This window comes from Babjeviella inositovora, assembly GCF_001661335.1.
Source record: "Babjeviella inositovora NRRL Y-12698 unplaced genomic scaffold BABINscaffold_7, whole genome shotgun sequence".
Taxonomy (NCBI): domain Eukaryota; kingdom Fungi; phylum Ascomycota; class Pichiomycetes; order Serinales; genus Babjeviella; species Babjeviella inositovora.
Genome location: NW_017566844.1, coordinates 183,059 through 198,463, shown reverse-complemented (window position 1 = coordinate 198,463; position 15,405 = coordinate 183,059). Strand labels below are relative to the sequence as shown.

The following is a 15,405-nucleotide window of genomic DNA, read 5'->3' as shown; positions in this document are numbered from 1 at the left end:
CGTGCAAAAGTCGCGTACAAACTCACCCAAGAGAAAGGTTGTGGCTCAGTATTCTAGATTAACTCGGGCGATAAATATAATCTGCTTACTTGATTGCCTACACCTACGGTGAAATGTCGAAAGAACAGATGTATGAAAATATAGGAGGGGGGAGATAAAAGGAGCGTGGGCTAAAAGGCACAGCGAAAATAAGAGCACGGAGCCGAACTAAGAGCAGTTATATAGCACACGATACCCCACTGTTTCCTATCCCAGCACGACACTCCTTTCGTTTAATAAACTGAAAGTTTTTGTATGTTAATTTTAATTGTTGGGGAAGGGATGTGAGTTAGACCCTACGCACAATTTAGTGGTGTGGTTCTTCTTCTGGGAGGTCTTCCAAAACGAAGAACTCTTCCAAGGTTTCAGCGGCACCGGCAGAAGCGGCCTTGACTTCAGCGGAACCAACTTCGACAGCAGCAGTTTCGTATTCAGCGACATCGTTGGCACCTTCAACAGCCGGGGCCTTTGGGGCGACTGGGGTGGACCATGGCTTGACAGCGCCTTCGGAGTGGGAGGCGGTCAATGGGGTTGGCTTGAAGGCCTTCAATTCCTTGACGTACAATTCAGACACCAAGTTGGCTCTGGAGACGGTGGCGGAGAAAGCTCTAGTTTGAACCAAAACACGCTAGAAGGGTTAGTATGTGCTTATAGGTACAGAAAGCTGCGGAATGATATCTCATCGTGGCCTCGCAGATTCCGGAGGAAAGATTGTAGCCTCAGGTTTGCGGAGAGAGATTAAGCCGTGAAAAATCCTTGAAACGTCCTACTGTGGGTAGAGGTGGACATTTTGGTAAGTTTGTGGTGACTGGAATTGGGGGATACATGTTGGGTGTAGAAAGCTTGGTATCTTAATAGGGACTGTTCGGGATGGTGGTTTATGTCGAAATGACGGGTACATTCCGGGAGATTGACTCCTCTTTGGAGCACACGTTTAACAGGATTCTTCCAACGGCTTTCTCGGATCGTTCACGGATGGCTTCACTAACGGAGAGAGGCGCACGCTTGAGAACACCAGCATACGGGTGTACATACGGTGGATTGTCTGAAAACTTGAGAGAACATCTTTGTATATAGTCGATTGTTTGGTACAAAGTAGAATAAACCGGATAACGTATACTATTCAACCGTTTTAGCCACTGTTCATCGAGCGTCGTAGGGGGAGGTTTTTCGGATTTGGAGAGTCGAGAATTGTAAACCGCTGGTTACGGAACCCTGGCGGATTCAGACTCTTTCCATTGGGCAACAGGCGCGAAAACGGACGGTGTACGCACGTCTTTTGCGTCTTCGGAGGCCTGTAGGGGTGGTACGGACAACGGAAATACGCAAGAGTCCGCCCAAACAGTGAAAAGAGGTTGCTTGTGTAAGAAGTCAAGTCACATACTGCCATAGTTCAAATATCTGAGTATAGCGGCGTTTTTTATTCTGGTAGTGACCCCTTTGTGAATGCCTGGCCTATTACTCGCGACCCCAATTGCACGCATACGATATATCCTGTAGGTAGATTATCCTGGGCATATATTTTCCAACTGCATATCACAAGGACATTGACACGCTTGCAACCTGACAGTTTACAAGAATATTCCCCGGAAAGCAGTCTTCTGAGAGAATTTAAGACGGATAATCCCATATCCTATACGATCATGCCAAAATACTACTGTGATTACTGCAAATGTACGTTCATTATACCGTATTACAATCTCCGTTTGTGAAAGATGAATACTAATCCCTTTTAGCATATCTTACTCACGACTCTATGAGTGTGAGAAAGTCACATTTGATCGGTAAGAACCATATCAAGTATTACTGTGACTACTACGAAGAGCAGGCCAAAAAGTTGGGCATCTGGGAACCAAACGAGTTGGCGTACGAAATCAATCTAAGCACGTTAAACCAGGGCGCGCCCGGTACGATACCAGAGGCTCGCGATGACGAGATTGCGGGTTTCAACGAAAACTCCCAAGACGAAGAGAAAGAGGTTTTGGATGGTAGTTACCGGATGAAGAAAGAGTTTTCCTTGCCGCCACCGCCGGCCTTACAGACCTTCCCACATCCACCGCCATCGGTGTTCTACATTAAGCAAGAATACAAAAAGAGTATTCTCAAAGTCATTACCCAATAACTGAGGGGGTAATCTTATGAACCACATCATGGCAGGAGGATGCCCGGAGGGGTGCCACACATTACCAGTCGAGCGGCATCGGGTTCTCCCAGTTTTAGCTGGCGTGCCTCCTGTCGCAGGCTATATACAGCATAGCTTTTTCGGGTGATAGTCACACTAGTATAGCCATACTAAAGTGTGCACTACGATACTCCAGTGTCTTCCAGCGTCCCAATCAACTTGCGCTTGGTGCTTTTACATCAGTCCCCAAATCCCCACCACTGGATAGTAGGCTTAATCTATGCTCTATAAAAAAAGAATACGTAGTACTCTATGTTGGATATATCGAGGGCCTGACCTAGTTTTGTCATACACGTGACTGTGCGTCGAACCTACTGGAAACGCATTTCTTTTTTTTCACGCTTTTTTTTTCCTGTAGCAAAGTTGTTGTTGATTTCAGTTTGCGAGGTCGTGATCCAACCACCAAAAAAATTTCAGGCGCTCGGTATTTATAGGCGCTCCCTAAATTTAGCGAATCGCACAACATTGCGTCACTTCTTTTAATCGATTATCAACTAATATTAGCAAAAATGGCCCAAGAAGTCCCAACTTTTAAGTTAGTCCTCGTCGGTGACGGTGGTACCGGTAAGGTATGTGCTTTTTGTGTTCGATTGTGGTAATTCATCTGATTGTTGACAGTGTTGATGTTTTTTTTTGTTTTGGCGCAACGAAATGGCAGTTTTGCCGCCATGGCTCTTCTTGTCTCACCTCACAATGGATGCAATCGACCAGCCTAATGGATGATTGGTTGTATAGATACCTCTGTCCACTGCCCCTGAATTGATACTAACCCGTTTAGACCACCTTCGTCAAGCGTCACATCACCGGTGAATTTGAAAAGAAGTACATCGCCACCTTGGGTGTCGAAGTTCACCCATTGGCTTTCCACACCAACTACGGTGAAATTAAGTTCGATGTCTGGGACACCGCTGGCCAAGAAAAGTTCGGTGGCTTGCGTGATGGTTACTACATCAACGGTCAGTGTGGTATCATTATGTTCGACGTTACTTCCCGTATCACCTACAAGAACGTGCCAAACTGGCACAGAGACTTGGTCAGAGTCTGTGAAAACATTCCAATCGTCCTCTGTGGTAACAAGGTTGATGTCAAGGAACGTAAGGTCAAGGCCAAGACCATCACTTTCCACAGAAAGAAGAACTTGCAGTACTACGACATCTCTGCCAAGTCCAACTACAACTTCGAGAAGCCTTTCTTGTGGTTGGCCAGAAAGTTGGCTGGTAACCCGCAATTGGAATTCGTTGCTGCCCCAGCCTTGGCCCCACCAGAGGTCCAGGTCGACGCCGAGTTAATGTTGAAGTACCAGCAGGAAATGGAGGCCGCCACCGCCTTGCCATTGCCAGATGAGGATGATGCCGATTTGTAAGTTATCTCTGCGTTTTATCTATATATCACCATCTAAAAGAATTTTAAGTTTACAATCAAATAAATGTAGCTGTAATCCAGATGGGAATGGTCCATGATTGTACTTTCCTTCGTATTGAGCTATACGTTGCCATTGACTCTCAATTCCTGCTTGCAACCTCCAATGGTGAAATTTCAAGAGTTACCGATCCACGTAAAGCAAAGAGCATTTCTTATCAGCACTCCAGCGTATATATACTACTATTTGTGACCCTGTGATATTTAAGTAAGCTAGGCATTGCGAACCAGGATCCAAGCTGTGATTACCCCGCTCTAATCGTACGCCATACAAGCAATGTTTGAAGGTAGAAGTCGGCTAGTCGAGCGACGTTTCAGGGGCAGCCCTGGGACGTATACAAGACACACTCTTGTCATCACACAAGCACCCAGGTTGGGGCTCACGGTGGGAAAATTGTTAATTGAATTCTGAACTACTTTCTATCCGAGTTCAGTTCTGAATTGACTTGTAAATATAAAAATCTCAAAAACCTGACAAGTGGTAGCATTCCTCCGCTAGAGTAGTGTCCTGACCATCACTAATGCCACGTCTGCCCGGCATGTAATATGATCCGGCGTGTACCATCTCAGACTATATGTATAGGAGCGAAAGGCTCTAGTATTAAGCACAAGCCACCCTCATACACTGATATTAAAATGACCGCTTTTGAGCTCCCAATGACGTATGATGCGTCGACAAAGAAGATCTCCTTCGACCCTGCGCAGCAGTACGAGGACGATGACGAGGAGTTCTTGGACAGAGTTAAGCTCGAGATCAAGCAGCTCAATGTGTTGGTGGACGACATCGTGTCCCATGGCTCGCTTCCAACGCCGCCTACCCCGGACACTACGAACAAACAGTTGACCACCTTGATCAAGAAGATGTACGACGGTGGGGTCAAATCCTTCAAGGCGGAAAAGTACCCCGACGCAGTCAAACAGTTCTCCTTAGGGATCGAGATGGTGTCCAGACGTGCCAAGTTTGAGAGCTTCCAGCAAACGTTGCCGGAACTCAACTTGTTCTTGATGAGCAGAACTGATTCTTACTTGAAGACGAAGGAGTATTTGAAGGCATTCAACGACGCGGACCTTTTGTTGAGCATTGTGCCAAACGTGCCAGAAAACTACTTGAGAAAAGGCGTGGCGTGCTATTTCTTGGGCAACTACGAAGCATCCAAGGCTGAGTACGAGAGGGGGTTAGCGTTCGATCCGAAGAATGTGAGATTGCAGAACGAATTGAAGGTGGTTATCGAGCATCTCAAGACTGAGAACGGGGAGCTTTAGGAAACTTCTGTGTATATTATGCGTATAATTGATTTATGTGAGCATGCAAAAGGTGGTTCAACCCAATATATGAAAGATAGGTTTTAGTTTATAGAAAGCGTAGTTGGATAATTAAGGCGACTATACTGATAAACGAGATTCATTATTCAGATCTGGACAAAAATGCAATGCGCTGCCTGTGGACGTTACTATACTTTAAAGGCTAGTGATACTTGAAATGTGGGATTCTTTAAAGAGGGCTTGTAGCTAGCATACGATAAATTAATTAATTCACTTTGTTCATCTAGAAGGGAATAGATGATTCCTTCAAACCCTCGCATTCACCTTAAAGCGATCCCAAAATTGTTAATTCTTTGATTTTGACAATCAGAGTTTAAGTGATTCAAGTATAAAATTATGGTGGCCATCTTATTCTGTATATGGGTCCACTCGTAGGGTGGGGATTAATAGAGTGGCGTAAGACAATGCGATGGAAATATACGTACAAGTCGCCGCACACACTTGGACGATCCCATAGATCGCCACCAATAAATTCAAAGCTTTTGACTATTTCAAATTATAGCTCTAGGAAATTTAAATTGCGGTTTTTTTTTCCCCGCTAAACTATCATATCCATACTTTCTTCTCAGATCTCTTTATATAAATTGAAAGACCAGCCCGTCAAACATCTGTAGTTGTGTCCGTCTCCGCTTAAACGCGTTAACGCTTTCAACCCGCGTTTTATCCGGCGATTTACATGCCTAAAAATAAAATCCGCTCAGTGTTAAATCAATAGCACACCATAGAAGTCTAACACCAGCACCCCGAGACCTTCCCATCCATGTTCGTGCCAGATAAGGGAGAGATATTCCTATCGTCGTCAGAGGAAGATGAGATTGTGGTACTAGACTCGGAGGGCAAGCTACCAAAAGCCAACACCTCGTTTACAAGCTCACCAAACCTCAGAAATGGTACCGGGACCCCTGAAAGGTCTCAGAAGACCAATATCCCAGACTTTTTTTCCCCCTCGCGACTTGACAGCTTGGTACCCCGCAAACGCCCGAAGTATACCCACCCGGAGATCCACGCGGTGATTGAGTTGGACTCATCGTCAGACGAAGAGACGTTCTCAGTGCCCATACCAAAGGCACCCGTTTTGCAAACAACCCCGCGCCTATCTCCATCGGTAGTCCCTCCCACGGCCGATCGCTATACAAGCCCTTTTTTTGCCAGTGAAGTGAGACCGTCCTTCGCAGAGCCGGAGATGCAAACAGGCAGCTCCAGCGATTTTGCGAGAAATGGAAATACTCAGAATGGGCGAAATGGACATGCTCAGAATGAGCGAAATGAAAGTGCTCAGAATGAACGAAATGGACATGCTCAGTATTCTCACACTCAGAATGCACAAAGTGCTGAAAATGAACAAAATCACCAAAACGGGCACAGTGGCAATACTCAAAAGTCTCAAGACAGTGGCAATGGCCCAAACGGATATTCCCGGCCCTATGCGGGCCAGCCTATTCCCCAGAATACCATCTCGCTCAATGCCACTTCACGTAAACCCAACACTGCTGCAAAAGCGTCCTCTTTCGTCAAAAGCTTCATGGCACCCAGCACGGTCGTCCAGATCGACTCCGACAGCGACGACGAGATCGAAATCCTCGAGGTCCGTGAATCCACCAAACCACTAAACGTCTACCCCGCAAGCAATCAGTTCCCTGTCAATAAGGCACCCTATAACGGACAACCTCCCGTGAACCATCCAGTGCCGGTACATCATCATGACGGATCAGCCGCGTCGCTCACAACCATGGAGCGCTTGCGCGGTCAGCAGACGGCTACCCGCACGCAGGCTCTCATGAAGCACTTGGAAACCATCCGCGGCGGCTTGGCTAGCAGCGCTGCAAAAATCAGCCGGTTCGCGTCAGAGGCAACGCAAGCAACCAACCAGAAATCGCGCGTGTTGACCGAGATGGCAAAGCTTACGGCAGCGTTGAACGTGGTGCACGACGCTGCAAAGTACACGGCGTTGAAGCGTCACCACGACACGTACAAAGATATCCTCGACACGTGTGACCGCACGATCAAGCAGCACAACCGCACGGTCCAGGAAACTACCCACCAGTTGGAGAGCTTGAAACTCGCGTACAACAGCGGGCTCTCACAGCTCCACGCGGTGGACCCTGAGGCGAGCCGTGCATTTGCCGCGCGCGTGCCGGCGCCCAGGGCGGACCCAGGGTATGCGCCGAACATCTACAATACCGCACTAACGGACGAGGACCAGAACTTGGAGGAGTTGATCAATAACATGCGGCCGGACGAGGAGATTGACGCGGAATCGGTGGCGACCCCAGCTGCGCTCACGATTTCTCTCCTTCCGCACCAACGCAAGGGCCTCGCATGGCTCCAGCAGATGGAGGCGAAACCGTCAAACAAGGGCGGCATCCTCGCGGACGACATGGGGCTTGGGAAGACGGTCCAAGCGCTTGCGCTCATTCTCTCGCGGGCGCTGGAGGACCGCAAACGGAAGACCACGTTGGTGGTAGCACCTGTGGCGTTGCTCAAACAGTGGGAGGCTGAAATCGGGTCCAAAGTCAAGCCCGAGCACCGCTTGAGTGTGGCGATATATCAGGCGGGCAAGAAGCTCAAGAGCTTCGGACACTTGGCCAGGCACGACGTGGTGTTGGTGTCGTACGGGACTCTCAGTTCCGAGATGAAGAAGCACTACAAGCGCGTGTTGGCGGAACTTGATAAAGAGCGGGGCAGTGATTTACCGGGAGATGACGAGGGGGGGGATGAAGGTTACGTCTCGCCGTTCTTTGCGCGCAACGCAGTGTTCCACCGAGTCATTCTCGACGAGGCGCAGTGGATTAAGAACAAGAAGACGCTCGCATCGCGGTCGTGTGCGATGGTCAAGGCGAGTTTCCGGTGGTGTCTCTCGGGAACGCCGATGCAGAACGGGGTGATCGAGTTGTACCCGTTGATCCGGTTCCTCAAGATCCGCCCGTACTGTGTGGAGACACGCTTCCGTGCCGACATTGCGGTGCCCATCAAGAATCAGAGTGGCAACTACGGCCGCGACGATACCGACCAGGCGATGAACCGATTGAGAGCACTACTTGCCGCGCTTCTTCTCAGACGGACAAAGACGTCCAAGATCGACGGAAAGCCCATCTTGAGCTTGCCGGAGAAACACGTTGCGATGGACAAGGTGGTTATGGTGGCAGAAGAAGACGCGTTCTACAAGGCGTTGGAGGACCAGACGGCCAAGAAGGCCCAGCAGTTGCTCCAGCAAAAGGGCGTAGGTACCTTCCTGAGCATCTTTACGCTCCTCTTGCGGCTCCGTCAGGCATGCTGCCACAGCTACCTCGTGGAGTTGGGCATCCGCAATGCCAAGGAGCAGGCGGGTGAAACTGCGTGGAAGGGCCAGTACGAAGATGTCATAAAGCTCGATGGGCAGGTCCAACGGAGGGTCCGAGAGGAGGTCGAGCGTGAGGAGACGTACAGCTGCGCGATCTGCTACGAGCCGCCAGAAAGCATGGAGGAAGTGGTGTTGCTCTCACCGTGCGGACACCTTCTCTGCCGCGAGTGTGTCCCATCGTTTTTTGACAGGTTTGCGGAGAACGAGGCGCCCGAGGGGAAGCGCGTCGCAAAGTGCTATGCATGCCAGAGGAACGCGATGGAGGCACATTGTATTGGGTATGGGATGTTTGAAAAGGTGTGGGTGCTAGGCTGGGCGCGCGATCGCGTCGTGGCGCACTACACGGCCGCGTCACCACGCCCCAAGTCCCGTGACCAACAGGTGCTGGAGTTGATCCGCGAGAGCGGCGGCGAATTCACGCCGCTGGCCAAGATGGACCAGGCGGTGACATTGGTGGAGGAGATCTTGGCCAAGGATCCGCTGGAGAAGATCATCATCTTCTCACAGTTCACGTTGCTCTTCAACTTGCTCAAGTTGGTGTTAGACGCCAAGGGGATTCAGTTTTTGCGCTACGACGGGAGCATGAGCGGGGATGAGCGGAATAACACGATTGGACGGTTTTACAACGAGCCTGAACGTAGTGTGCTCTTGCTCTCGCTAAAGGCCGGGAACGTGGGGTTGACCTTGACGTGTGCAAATCATGTCATTATCATGGACCCGTTCTGGAACCCGTTCGTGGAGGAACAGGCGATGGACAGGGCCCATCGCATTGGTCAGCACAAAGAGGTGTTTGTGCACCGCTTGTTGATCAGCGACACGGTCGAGGATAGAATCATGAAGTTGCAGGAGACGAAAAAGGAGTTGGTGGAGAGCGCGTTGGACGAGAAGGGCATGAAAGTGGCTGGGAGCTTGGGCAGACAAGAGTTGGGGTTCTTGTTTGGGCTCAACAAGTTGCGGTGATCACTGCAGAGCAGCGTGAATCTCTCAAGGGCATTACCATACTTTTGTCAGCAAGTGTGGTACTACTCATTGAGATAACTTCATATATTAAGAGCCCATGAGCTAGAGCAGATACCATACAGACCTGTGTTTGAGCTTCTCCGTTGCGATAGTGGTTTTACAATATTTCACTGACGCTCTGATAACCGTTAGCTCCTCCCTATGGTTACGCTGATCCAATAATCCGTGAGAATCTCTGGAATGTCGAATTTTCTCACGAACGGGTTTCCCTTAAACCCTTGATGCTCCAATAACTGGTTTGGGGATGTGTCTCACGGTCTTTCTGCTTTAAGGGCCTTAAGCGATATCAGCGTCATTTTAGGTGGTTTGGTGGCTGAATCCTTATGATCTGAGAATAAATGGGCAACGGGGTAACTGAAAATCCATGGAATTTGGCTCTGCAAGGTTTTCCTGCGCTTCCTTTCCGCTCAGAGTCTCCGGGACATATTTCGAGATACATAAACGTTGGTGCTCAACGAGTATTATAAATAAGTCAATGATAAGATATTATATAGAGCAGAGCTAGGAGCTTGAAATATTGGAAGGTACTCTTCGGTATACCTACCACGTTGAGGATCTATCCAAATGACACACTTACAGAAGAAATGGCTAGGTCATCAGTGCGCTACACTCTAATGGTTTTTCGAAATACAAAAATTGCAGTACATACACAAGTACATAATGAAAGGTGAGAAAAAGGTAGGAGACAAGTCTCCATGAAGCAATGACCCTGTGGGTGCATCGTGATTTTTTTTATGAAAAGTGAAAGCGGGGCTTCAAGAGCTATCAAACATGATATAGCGCCGATTATCCGTGACGAGTATTTGATCGCATGAACCATCCTAGTTGTATTGATCCTCGGAAGCTCACATTTCACCAAAGCCGCTGATCATGCCCTTGGTGGAGAAGCCACCCTCCTTCATGGCCAACTCGTAATAGCCGTAGATGGTGGTGACCGCCAACAAGATGGAGGTACCGGAACCCAAGGTCCCCAACAAGTCACAAGCAACGGACAAGGCACCGATGGTAGCACCACCGAAGGCGGCGGCGGTAGGAATGACCTTCTTCAACTCTCTGTAGACAGAGGTTTCTCTGTGACCGACAAGGACCAAGCCCTGCTCCTTGAACTGCTTAGCGACGTCTCTTGGAGAGGTCCCAGAGATTTCAATCCACGTCTTGGAAAAGACGGCACAGGCAGTCAAGACGAACACCACGTAGATGACAAGCTTGATAGGGTCCAACACAGCCTCAGTGAAGGAAATTGGAGGCTGGATATAATAGGCGATACCGGAGGCAGCAAATAACTGATGGGAACCCGGACGGGACTCCCAGGTCCCCAACAACTTGATGATTGGAGAGGATGGGAAACCCGAAAAGAGTATCTGGGAAATGATGAAGTAGTTGGAGGTTAAGGCGGACTGCAACATGATTGGCACGTTGGAGGTGTAGAACAATCTGATTGGGTACAAGCCGTTGGAGCCTCTGGATCTGGTGGACTTGACTGGTAACTCCAATCTGAAGCCCTGCAAGTAGATGACGGTGAAGAAGACAACCAAGGTGGAGAGTAACTGGAACATGTTAGGCAAGTTTGGTCTGTAGAAGGCCCGGATCAAGCCTCTCTTCTTGTCCTTGGAGGAGAAGAGATAGTGGAACAAGGCAATGACAGCACCGTCAAACTCGGTACCTCTACCGGTGTTCTGGGTGGTTGGCGCAAAAGCCTTCCAGAAGATCTGCTCGGCGACGTTGGTGGCGGTGAACAAGGAGATACCCGAGCCCAAACCGTAACCCTTCTGCAACAACTCGTCCAAGAGAATAACGACAGTCGCGGCAAAAACCAACTGGAGAATCAACAACAAGCACACACCGGTGCCTAAGTCCGATGGTGGACCGTACATACCGGTTAACACGTAGACGGTAGCCTGGCCGATAGACAACAAAATGGCAAACAACTTCTGGGCAGTCTGGAACTGCTCACGATCCTGCTTGTTCTCCATGTTGATGTTGATCAACTTGGTACCCTGCAACAACTGGAAAACCATCCCGGAAGACACGATTGGCGAGACACCCAACTCCATCAAGGTCCCTCTGTTGGAGGCCAACATCATTCTGAGCCAGAAGAGAGGGTCGGAAGAGTCAGAGGAGACGATCCCATAGAGCGGAATCTCAGACATGACGAGGAAGATCAACAAGGTGACACCAGTCCACATCAACCGCTGGTTGAAGGCGACCTTTCTCTCAGGCGCAATCACCTCTGGGAGGAAGGGCTCGAAAGGCTTGACAAGGTCCAAAACACGGAAGCCAGACATTGTATAGTTAGAAGATGGGGCAATTGAGCAAGAGGATGTATACGGCGTTAATAACCAGCAATAAGGTGTATAGAGATTCAAACTTGGCGAAAGAGGAAGTGGGAGAAGATATACTGTGGGTGGATTTTTCAAAAGCCACGCATCAGTTTGGGACTGTACATTAGAGGGCTTCGTGGCAGGCGTATACCCTGTCATGCGCTTATGTCAGCATACGTGAACAAGTGTTTCGTGTCCTTAAGGAGTTCTAGAGGCACTTAAGTCAGCAGCAGGCGATGAGACGCGTCAGGCGGAAATACATAGATAGTCTATACTGTCGTGAGGAGATCAAATACAGGGCTCTATTCCACTAGACGTTTCCAGAAAAGGAAATATATCTGTGGCATAGTATTATGTGCGAAATCACGATTCTGCCAGTTCCTCTCAATTCAATTGGTAAGGAGCTCACTAATTGAGCTATAGGACTATCAGACGACTTTTGTGAAATCTTGGTTAAGCTTCTACGATGGCTGCCCGAAGATAAGATAAAGATGGTAGAAAATAAGGCCCGTACGTAAAAGTCTTTTTTTTTAGCAATCGATCTAAATGCCTATATGGTGGTGAAGAGATCCCCCAGAGAGCTGAGGCTGATGGGTCTGTGGATATAAAAGTCAAAGGTATCTATTAGCCTCGTAAACTAGGAAACATGTGTGTAAGACACGATCCAAACAAGAGGAGAAAGCACCTGTATAACAGGCGTATGGGCTCTACAGAGAGAGCATAACAATGCTACAACGAAGAGTACCTGTGGCCGAAGGCACCGATCAATAGTGTGGTGTCTTTGGGGATTTCTAAGAGCCCTATCCGACCCCAGGCGGTGATGGGCGTACCATATGCAGCCTATAACACGCCTGCAATAGAGGCTAAGCCTGCGAGCATAAATTCCAACACTCCAACATTGATGAGCAGGTGGTAACGTAGGATTGAGTTCGTAATAGATCTAGGAATCTCTGTGCAATGACTACCACCTTATGTGACGACACCATGCATATTTATACCTCGTACCAATCTCAGAGTATTGTTGGCATGCAAGTGTTAGCCCTCCGTAACGGTTCCCCCACCACGGAGAGGCTATCAACGCTCTAGGAAGCTATCTGCACAATGTCCAATATTTTTGCCCGACAATTAAGGGTAGAATAAGGCTGTTTATAGATGCACAGGCCGATGGAACTGAGACCATCTCAATGTACATGGCCTTATGTTTTTAGTAGCCATCCACTCGCGTAGCTATGACACTCCCCTCCCAGTGAATTAATTTCTAGATGCGGCTGACAGATCGAAAAATTGTCCCCTACTACCGGCCCATAGTTCCGCTTTCATTTCTTAATATACTAGTATACACGCTTACTGACCGTGGACAAAGTTCAACAACTTTTCAACTTCACCCTTGGAACCCAACCAGATACCAGATCTATCGTGGATAGCCTTTGGCACGATTTCCAAGATTCTCTCACCCTTGTCGTTGACGGCCATACCGCCAGCCTGCTCCAACAAGAAGGCCATTGGGAAGCACTCGTATAAGATTCTCAACTTCCCGTTCTTGGACTTGGAGTCAGCTGGGTAGCCGAAAATACCACCGTATAATAAGGTTCTGTGGATGTCTGCAACCATGGAACCAATGTACCTGGCGGAGTATGGCTTGTTGTTCTCCGGTTGTGGCTTCTTCAAGGACTCAATGTACTGAACAACCTTTTCGCTCCAGTAGTAGGAGTTACCCTCATTGACAGAGTAAATGGCTCTGGTATGTGGAATGGTCAACTTTGGCTGGGTCAAGATGAACTCGCCCAACTGGGTGTCCAAAGTGAATCCGTTAACACCATGGCCGGAGGTCAAAACCAAGTGGGTGGAGGCACCGTACATGGTGTAACCGGCACAGACCATCTCGGTACCGGCTCTCAAGACGTCCTTGATGGAACCGGAAGAGTTGGCGTCCAAACGGTAGATACCGAAGATGGTACCGACAGAGACACCGGCGTCCAAATTGGAAGACCCATCGATAGGGTCGTTACAAACAGCATATCTGCCGTTGCTGTTTTCAAAGACAATCAAGTCTTCTTGTTCCTCGGAAACGAGAACCTTGACGTTGCCGGAAGCCTTCATGGCGTTGATGAAGATCTCGTCACCAATGACATCCAACTTCTTCTGGTCATCGCCGGTAGAGTTCTGGGCACCGGCCAAACCGACCAAGTTAATCAACTCGGCTCTTCTGATGGTGTGTGCAATGAATTTAAAGGCAAACTGCAACGAGTTCAACAAAAGAGAGAGCTCACCAGTGGCGGCTGGGCTGACTCTTTCCTGCTCGGTCAAAATGAATCTCGACAAGGTGATGATGTCTGTGTTGAATTGTTCGTCTGACATTGTGAAATATATGTATAAGGTGCGGGAAAAAAATGGAAAAGAAAAGATACACAGAGTGTGAAAAATAGCGGAATGTTGGTATATTTATATAAAAGCCAGTTGAAGCAACCCCTTCCGGATTTCCAGAAACACTAAGCTTAGACCGACGTAACGTCCGGGGTATCGCCCAAGGACTACCGCGTTTGTATGACATATGACACCCCGTACCGTAAGTCTCCGGGTGAGGTATCCGCACGACGAATTACAAAAAAACGACAATACAACCCCAACCACTCATAAATCCTCGACCAGATCATTTTCTGTTTTTATTTTCTGGTAATTAATACGTTGGGTGTAGTATTTGAGTAAAACCGCCGTCCAGGTGCGGATATTCTATCGGCTCTACGCACGGTTTCTAACGGCCCAAAAAAAAAACCTTCTGTGCCATGACAAAGCTCGCAGCGCGCCTCCAGTCGGACTTTGCTCACTGTAGCCGAATACTAAAGCCTATGTTTATCTGCTTCTCGCTCCATTGAGGATTCCAGAGCTGTATCATTAGTGGTCACCAACTTTAAGATACCCGGTACTCTCTTGAGTGAACTCAGGTACTCTTTCGGGTGAATTTTTGGTGTGCCTAGTAAAGAGGGGGTGGACCGGGGGTTGTACCTCCACTGTGTTAATGGCAGGAGCGTTCCACTCCGAGAAGAATCACGTGCGCATATCTCTCCCCCGCGCTACTCTTTGTGGGTGAGTTCTACACCCGGGAAAAATCCCCTTACCAGCGTGCCGGTATTATGACGGCACATTCACTCTCCATGAGAGTTTAGGGTTTCAGATCGCTTGGGGGTACAACTCTATATATATTCAATTGGCTACGTACACTAAATCGACATAAACATGGCATTTGTAAATTTTCCATCTGCGAGCGTAACTAGCTGTTTATCATCTCGTGAAAGCGGTCCCGGGTATCTTTGAGAGGGTGTGAAGCCATTCCGTGTTTCCCGGGACTTTTCGGGTGTCGAACTTCATCTGCATGCATACCGTGCTGCATATATTCCTGCTCGCTACATCTTTCCCGCTATTCCGTTTCCCTCTTTTTGACCCAGCTGGTATAACGGTGTAAATTGTGTCGCCCTCCTTTCCAGTTTACGGTTAAATAGTGCATGGAACCGTGGAGATAACCGACATTTCTGGGTGTACTGGGCAGTAAAACTTAGGTTTATATCTACCGTCTTTTATAGAAAATCTACTAGGCAAAGGCTACTCCTGTTTTCGGGGTTTAAAGGCATTGTCGGGTGTTTATTATAGAGTGCCGGGCATGTTTGCCCTTACAGCTGGAGACTTAATTCCGACGTCTTGAATACCTGACACTCATGCCTTTACTCAAATGGCACCCAAGGGGATCAAAATTGATGCCCATAGGG

The 15,405-nt window shown here is 48.5% G+C and overlaps 7 protein-coding genes across 7 annotated transcripts; 4 read left to right on the top strand and 3 right to left on the bottom strand.

Annotated features, from left to right (window-relative positions):
- Positions 1-146: 146 nt before the first annotated feature.
- ATP14 (F1F0 ATP synthase subunit h) lies at positions 147-1,472 on the bottom strand. Its single transcript, XM_019129015.1, has 2 exons — positions 1,075-1,472; positions 147-667 (listed from the first exon to the last, which is right to left on the bottom strand). Exons 1-2 carry the CDS (start codon positions 1,102-1,104, stop codon positions 347-349), a joined length of 351 nt encoding a protein of 116 aa, XP_018984723.1. The 5' UTR covers positions 1,105-1,472; the 3' UTR covers positions 147-346.
- BABINDRAFT_50070 (uncharacterized protein) lies at positions 1,303-2,516 on the top strand. Its single transcript, XM_019132151.1, has 2 exons — positions 1,303-1,713; positions 1,776-2,516. The coding sequence occupies exons 1-2, from the start codon at positions 1,683-1,685 to the stop codon at positions 2,159-2,161; spliced, it is 417 nt and encodes a 138-aa protein (XP_018984722.1). The 5' UTR covers positions 1,303-1,682; the 3' UTR covers positions 2,162-2,516.
- A 194-nt stretch (positions 2,517-2,710) lies between these two features.
- GSP1 (Ran GTPase) lies at positions 2,711-3,654 on the top strand. The gene has a single exon (XM_019129014.1). It carries the CDS (start codon positions 3,195-3,197, stop codon positions 3,582-3,584), a length of 390 nt encoding a protein of 129 aa, XP_018984721.1. The 5' UTR covers positions 2,711-3,194; the 3' UTR covers positions 3,585-3,654.
- Positions 3,655-4,235: 581 nt separating this feature from the next.
- SEC72 (Sec63 complex subunit) lies at positions 4,236-5,063 on the top strand. Its single transcript, XM_019127144.1, has one exon. The coding sequence runs from the start codon at positions 4,277-4,279 to the stop codon at positions 4,901-4,903; it is 627 nt and encodes a 208-aa protein (XP_018984720.1). The 5' UTR covers positions 4,236-4,276; the 3' UTR covers positions 4,904-5,063.
- A 1,791-nt stretch (positions 5,064-6,854) lies between these two features.
- BABINDRAFT_37281 (DEAD/DEAH box helicase) lies at positions 6,855-9,263 on the top strand (the record flags this gene model as incomplete). The annotated part of the gene is made up of 1 exon (XM_019131813.1): positions 6,855-9,263. The coding sequence occupies one exon, from the start codon at positions 6,855-6,857 to the stop codon at positions 9,261-9,263; it is 2,409 nt and encodes an 802-aa protein (XP_018984719.1).
- Positions 9,264-9,910: 647 nt separating this feature from the next.
- SEC61 (translocon subunit) lies at positions 9,911-11,561 on the bottom strand. Its single transcript, XM_019129013.1, has one exon. It carries the CDS (start codon positions 11,471-11,473, stop codon positions 10,169-10,171), a length of 1,305 nt encoding a protein of 434 aa, XP_018984718.1. The 5' UTR covers positions 11,474-11,561; the 3' UTR covers positions 9,911-10,168.
- A 1,427-nt stretch (positions 11,562-12,988) lies between these two features.
- Positions 12,989-14,002, bottom strand: FBP1 (fructose 1,6-bisphosphate 1-phosphatase; the record flags this gene model as incomplete). Its single annotated transcript, XM_019131823.1, has 1 exon — positions 12,989-14,002. One exon carries the CDS (start codon positions 14,000-14,002, stop codon positions 12,989-12,991), a length of 1,014 nt encoding a protein of 337 aa, XP_018984717.1.
- Positions 14,003-15,405: the final 1,403 nt, after the last annotated feature.